Below are 7,500 nucleotides of genomic sequence, written 5' to 3' on the forward strand. Positions count from 1 at the left end.
TGTCTCCATTTTTCGCTTCCTCTTTCCTCGGGGGAGCGGGGGGGGGGGGGGGGGGGGGTCAGGCTTGTGTCGGGCTGACTCATTAAGATGATCTCAAACTAAGTACATTGATAGTATGCTCTTACTTGGAATCTACACCTGTTCCCTATTTGAACCAATTCCCCTTTGTCTTACTTTTTCTTTGTTGCTTTTAATTGTAAAGCTAGGAATTTCTACTATCCCATTTTCTTCCCTTTACCGGCACTTCTATGACCTTTATGCGTTGCAAGCGCTGTAAAACCCTTAAAAACAAAAATAAACAATTATACTACTAACACTGTTTTAACTCACTCAACCCTAACACTGACTATATCCGTAGTTTACCTGGGTTACTTTTACCTCATGCCTATTTATTACATTTTTTCTGAGACAAATTATAGGCGTAGAATCAAAGCTTAAGTTTTTAATTTTTGCATGTTAATTGTAGTTGAATAAAACTATCTATGTACATGCTCATTTTTAATACATTTTTTCCATATTTGAAAAGTGGCAAAAATCTCTAGGATTGAGTGAGTTAATATCCTTCATTGTCCATAGCAAGGTACTCATTCACACCTGAGTCCATTTACGCGGTTAAAAGTTAATACACATCGCACAGCTTAATTTATTTCCCAAGAAGACACTGCGGAACCAAATTTAAATTTCATACATTTAAAGTCACCTGTTGGGCGCAGTTTTTTAAAAAAGTTGTTCATGCAATATTCATCATTGCATATAATTAGGTGCTCTTTCCTACCTGAGTCGAGTGTGGAGATATGTTCTTTGGACTGGAACCCTCAGGGCAGAAGATCAAGGGGAAGGCCACAGGAAACATGGAGAAGAATTAAAGAAGCTGATATACAGAGAAGTGATAAGACATGGAATGATTTTGGCTCAGGATAGTGAAGGATGGAAACTGTTTGTCTGTGACCTATACCCTGACCCAGGGTGAAAAAGGCAATGGTGATGATGATGATGATGATGATGATGATGATGAGGTCAGAGTTTGGAATCAAGACGCTGACGACACCCTGAACCAATGCCAGTTCCTTTATGTCTGAAGAAAGTGGTTTACCAACTGTGCCACAGATCGTCCCCACTGCCTTAAAACAAACCTTTGAATTTGTCATTGGACAATTTTTAGGCATGATCAGATAGGTATATCCACCCCCCCCCCCCCCCCACTCACACACACCAAACATAATAATTAGCCAGCCACTAATCGAATCAAATATCATTATGTAATTATAAATTAGCACTCAAAGAAAACAAAACATCTATATTTTTCTATTCGTGTATCTTTATTAAACAAAAACAGTTCTTATGCTGCCTAGAGAAGAGTGAATGGTTGATTTTTATGCTGAATGAATTGTCTGATGAATGAAGAAAAAAAAAGTAAGAGCAACAGAATTTAAAAGCAATGAGAAAAGCGTTGACATAAAATTCATTTTTAAAAATTGCCATTTTTTAATCGTGAATGTTTAAAAATAAAAGCATTATTATTATTATTATTATTGAAATTAAAAAATAGGAAATGTACGACGTGTACTAATTTACAGGTCTGGTAACCCAAATTGTTATGGGCGCATTGTTGTAATTTTAAATACTCTCGAACCGATGTCAAATATTGTCCATTACAACAATGTTAAATCAAGTCCATTATTGTGTTGCAAAAACGTGCTCGCCAGAAATGGGTTAAAAGTTAACCCTCTCCTTACCAACTATAGGAAAAACGTCACATTCGTTACGATACAACCAACATTTTTCTTATTCAGATTTCTTTTGAACATCGTTAAAACTTAAAGAAAATGAACAGTGTGTTGTAAAGTAGATGTTTTGCTAAAGAAATTATGTATCGCAAGAACTTTACTGCTATTGTGTTTGAGTGATAAAAAATATATTTTTGTTTTAGTTGGGTGTGACGTTTTGGGGAAAATCCTGAATTAGGAGAGATTTAAGCAAAAATGAAAGTGGTGACATTTTAGCTCCTTTTGACGTGGAATTCGATGGACCCATCACATCCACTGAGTTGGTCAGAGGTGAAGGTCGCTTCCACTTCCTGTGTGCCGGACCTGCGTGGGCACATCTCAAACTTGAAACTGACCGTCTCATTTGGCCGGATGGGCTTGCTGATTGGTTGAACAATAAAGGAAATAGAACATATCATATGAATGAATAACTCCAGATAGTCTTGATTACCTTTTTGCAAGAAAAATGTTATCAATAAAACGAAAGAGATAGATATATAGATAGATAGATGGATAGATAGATAGATAGATAGATAGATAGATAGATAGATAGATAGATAGATAGATAGATAGATAGATAGATAGATAGATAGATAGATAGATAGATAGATAGATGGATGGATGGATGGATGGATGGATGGATGGATGGATGGATAGACAGACAGACAGACAGACAGACAGACAGACAGACGGATGGATGGATGGATGGATGGATGGATGGATGGATGGATGGATGGATGGATGGATGGATGGATGGATGGATGGATGGATGGATGGATGGATGGATGGATGGATGATGATGGATGATGGATGGATGGATGGATGGATGATGGATGGATGGATGGATGGATGGATGGATGGATGGATGGATGGATGGATGGATGGATGGATGGATGGATGATGGATGGATGGATGGATGATGGATGGATGATGGATGGATGGAGATACAGAGAAAAAGAGCAGACAGAGAGATAAATAGATAGCGAGAGGTGGATAGAGAGAAAGAGACAGCGAGAAAGAGATATATAGATAGATAGAGAGAAAGAGACACAGAGAGAGAGAGAGAAAGAGTGTGTGTGTGTGTGTGTGAGAGAGAGAGAGAGAGAGAGAGATACACACACACACAGAAAGAGATCGAGATTGAATAAATTCACCCAGTATGATAGGTAATCACTGCCTTGGATTGTAATGCAAATACTGCGCTTGAAGTTTAAAGAAATTAGTGCTTAGGCCACTGGGACCCCCCCTCCCCCCCCTTTGGGAGTTTATGCCACTATGTTTTTCAAATAATAGAGCTTATTGGCCATACAAATTTCACTGTTACCGTAAAAATAAGTGTCATTTAAGAGAGTTATGGCTCTTTGAAAAAAGTGAGTTGTGTCCCCTTGCAAAAAAGAGACAACATTTATTTGGCTCTGGAGACTACAATAATACTTCAAATATATGCAAATTGGGTATCAAACTGAAGGAAATTGAATATACTATCAAACTATGTGCACAAGCTTTCAATTTGTAAATATTATATAGATTCACAGAAAGTTGAAACAATTTGTCAGTAATCTCATGAAGTGTCATATCTAAACTTATGGGCTATTTCAGTGTTTTACACAAAAATTTGAAATAAAGAAAAGAATAGGTATGGCGAAGAATGCATTCAACCAGCTGCATACAATTATGAAAAACAGGAATATTAGCATGAAAACAAAAATTAAAGTCCTGGATTGCTATGTACTGTCTGTGCTGCTATATGGTTGTGAGAGCTGGACCATAAACAAGACCATGGTTAAAAGACTGGAGGCAGTGGAAATGTGGTTTTACAGAAGAATGATGAGGGTGTCATGGATGGAAAGGAAAAGAAATGAAGAAATTTTAGAAATGGCAAACAGAAAAAGATCACTGATAACAAAAATCATCAAACGCCAAATGGAATTTTTAGGACACATTATCCGCCACCCTGGTTTGGAAATACTCGCCTTGACTGGAAAGATGAATGGAAAAAGAATAAGAGGAAGACAAAGAATAACGTATTTGAAAGGGATAAGAACTTGGACAGATGAAGCTGAGAAAGGTGGCGCTGCTTTAATAGAACTGGCAAGAGATAGATCAGCTTGGCGGAAGATGACCTCCGACGTCTGCTTCAGATATGGAACTACATGAGATACACAAAAATTATTTTAAATATGGCCAAAAACAGCATGTTCATTAAAAATGTAGCACTGAAGAAAGCTATGGCCCAAGCCTCAACAACAACCTTCATATTTCTACGTAACAGGAAAAACTAAAAGTGTACGCAACCCTTAAATTTTTCTCCACTTTGTGGGATGCCAAATTCATCATAATTTTCATTCTTTTTAAACATGATATTGATGTCCAGTTGTCACATTTAAAAGTAAGTTGAAGATGTGGTAAAAACAATAGATATATCATGAAAAAAGACTAATTTGTTCACAACCCAAGTGAAGCATCATTACCGAAGACTTTTGAACGAAATCCCATTGTTATATCATGAAGAATAATTGATACTCAAAAGGGATTCTTGATTCAAGATGCAGTAAGTACATAAAAACAATATCCTTACAAGAACTTTTTGAAGATCAACACTGTGCTCTTGGGACAAAACAAGAAGCTGGCCAAATAAATTTCTCTGTGCCTTGATTTTGACCACGTTCATGTCTTTTTTTTCACTGTTACCACTTTCCTCAATGATGCAAATGTCTTGGTCTTGTTCCTTTCTAATGGCTTGTGAAATTCTACAGTCTTTTCCTTCAGTCTGTTTTCAACAAAACTTTCAAACAATCTTTTTCCTGTTTTTTTCCACGGCTAGCAGGTCATCAGCAACATCCTCTTGCACTTTCATTCCTGAAGCTAGACTGACCAGACCATCTTCAACTTCAAAGGGATTGATAAATGCTGAAAATGCCTGGAGGATCTTTTGCACTCGCTTTTCACTTTGTCTTTTTTTTCTGCAAGGCTCAATTCTTTGTGGGTGTCTATATCTATACAGTTGTTGTTGCTGATCATTCTTTGGGTTGCTGATACATATTCTGCTCGTTTGTGTCTTGTTACACTCCAACGGCTCCCATAGTGGGCAGGGAGGTACATGCTGTGTCTTCTATCCCCCCATACCTGTTTTCCAATTGTTTCCTGTCATTGTCTTGGAATGAGATTACTTAGTTTTGTCCTGATCCTTGCCGGAGTTTCTTGACTGGGAGGGAAACAGTCGAATGTATAGTTATAGTTTTGGGAGATGATATTTTTTTCCTTGTAAATCATCTCTCTGTTATGTATTATGTTTAGTTTACATATTATATTATATGATTGGTAAACATTTGAGTGTATTCCTCTTAGTTGGGACCTGTGCTTGTGTCTGGATGAGACTTTTAGGTGATCTCAAACTAAGTACTTTAACGGTGTGCTCTTGGAATCTACATCTGTTCCCTATTTGAACCCGTTCCCCTTTGTCTTACCTTTTCTTTTGTGCTTTAATTGTAATTCTATAACTTTTTACTATCCTATTCTTTCCTTTTTACTGGCGCTGATATGACCTTAATGTGTTGCAAGCGCGGTAAAACCCTTAAAAACAAAAACAAAAACAAACACTCCAACGGTAATAGCTTGGAAGACTCTTGCTGAACCCAACAATACCTCTTTTTGTCTTTGCATGTTTGTTTATTGTTTGTCCAATGGTCATATCAACTGCTATTCTTCCAGCAGGCGTCCTTGATCTGGAGACACTAAATCCATTATCTTGTAACATTTGTTCTGCCCCTGGGTGGGAATGAATCAGGTTGGCTAGTGACACAAAATATACACTGAGATACTTGGCATAATTGTGGTGATTCATGGTAAAAAGCAGTGGGCACAGTTCTTTTAAACAAGATATATGAAGAAGAAAGTTGTTTGTCTTTGTAGCTCGCAGAAACTGGAGGAAAGCCAAACTCTGCCATGTATTGGATCCAGTATTGTGCAGTTTTTCCGTACTTTCCTGAGCGGACACTCTCTTTGAAGGCTTCATACTGGGAAAATAACTCAGCATACACAATTGACTGGAGAATTTTATTAGCTGTATGGCTTGAAATTCCTTCGGTGAATTCCTTTATGTAAGACATGAGGTCTTTACTGAGTTTTGAATCCGTGTCCTGCTCAAATTTTGCAAGCAGAAGCCTCTCTAGAGCCTCCAAAACAGACACATGCACTCGTATAGCCCTGTTGTAGTTCTTTCCACTCATAACCCTATCCATAGAACCATGTGCACATAGCCCTGCTTCAGTCACAATTTCTTCAAAACCAGATCCACTTTGGAGCTTTCCCAGGGCACCAAGGTATGAAATTATGGTGTGAAAGACACCCAGGTGAATAATGACTGTTTTGTAAAGCTGTGGGTTTTGCCAGACAATATCGTAAGCTTTCTTTGCTACAGCAAGGTCAAATGTTACAAATGTATATGTGTTATATGCCCATTAATCATGCCTGAATTGTGCTAGTACAAAATTCCTCTTGTTTATTTATCACTGAAAGGAAGCAAATACACTGTAATATATATTTTTTTCATATTATAGAGAAAATGGCTATCAAAGATTTAAAAACCCTATATAGCTTTGTACAATATTTTATGATCTGAGGCAAAAAATGAGAAATGACAATAAAATTCCACTATTTATTGCATTTGAAGCAATTTTAGGGTGATAAACAATCATTTTATTCACAAAAATGAGTTCACGAAAAATTGCACCCGATGACCTTTCAAGGGCCATAACTCCTGTAAATGATACTTGAAAAAACTGTAACACCCGGATTAATTTGTGTTATATGTCCCTGAAGCATGCCTGAATTGTGCTAGTGCAAAATCCCTCTTATTTATTCATCCTGAAGGAAACAAGTACACTGTAATAGATTTTTTTTTCAAATTATAGAGAAAATGGCTATCAAAGATTTAAAAACGCTATATGGCTTTGTAAAATATTTTATGATATGAGGCAAAAAATGAGAAATGACAATAAAATTCCACTATTTATTGCATTTGAAGCAATTTTAGGGTGATAAACAATCATTTTATGCACAAAAATGAGTTCACGAAAAATTGCACCCGATGACCTTTCAAGGGCCATAACTCCTGTAAATGATACTTGAAAAAACTGTAACACCCGGATTAATTTGTGCTATATGTCCCTGAAGCATGCCTGAATTGTGCTAGTGCAAATTCCCTCTTGTTTATTCATCCTGAAGGGAAACAAGTACACTGTAATATATTTTTTTTCAAATTATAGAGAAAATGGCTATCAAAGATTTTAGAACGCTATATGGCTTTAGTAAAATATTTTATGATATGAGGCAAAAAATGAGAAATTACAATAAAACTCCATTATTATTGTATGTGAAACAACTTTAAGGTGATAAACAACCATTTTATGCACAAAAACGATTTCACAAAAAATTGCACCTAATGACCTTTCAAGGGCCGTAACTCTCGTAAATGACACTTGAAAAAACGGTAACACCCGGATTAATACTCAAGATATATTGCTGTTTCAGAAAAACCATGTGGCGAAAACTCCCCCAGGGGGGGGAGGGTTTCGCCCACTGGCCCATGCACTAAATAAATAACAATAATAAAATCCAATAGAAGTTTCAATACAATTTACAAAAACAATTGATGTGGATGTTTTGGGTTTCCCCTTCGTCAACAGAACACGAAGTCTTTAAGATTGAGCGTGCCATTCACCATGTTTTGTTG

The 7,500-nt window shown here is 36.8% G+C and overlaps 1 protein-coding gene across 3 annotated transcripts in view; it reads right to left on the reverse strand.

Moving 5' to 3' along the window:
- Positions 1–1,300: 1,300 nt before the first annotated feature.
- LOC144977471 (hemocyte protein-glutamine gamma-glutamyltransferase-like) overlaps positions 1,301–7,500 on the reverse strand; it is a 56,729-nt gene continuing 50,529 nt past the window's right edge. For all 3 annotated transcript variants that reach the window (XM_078922721.1, XM_078922722.1, XM_078922720.1), the window contains exon 18: positions 1,301–2,147. In XM_078922721.1, coding sequence (XP_078778847.1) covers positions 2,000–2,147 — 148 coding nt within the window. In that variant the 3' untranslated portion in view covers positions 1,301–1,999. The remainder of the gene's footprint in view (positions 2,148–7,500) is intronic.

The sequence above is a fragment of the Berghia stephanieae genome, chromosome 7 (assembly GCF_034508935.2).
Source record: "Berghia stephanieae isolate SIO BIC M18660-M18661 chromosome 7, UCSD_Bste_1.3, whole genome shotgun sequence".
NCBI classification, from domain to species: domain Eukaryota; kingdom Metazoa; phylum Mollusca; class Gastropoda; order Nudibranchia; family Aeolidiidae; genus Berghia; species Berghia stephanieae.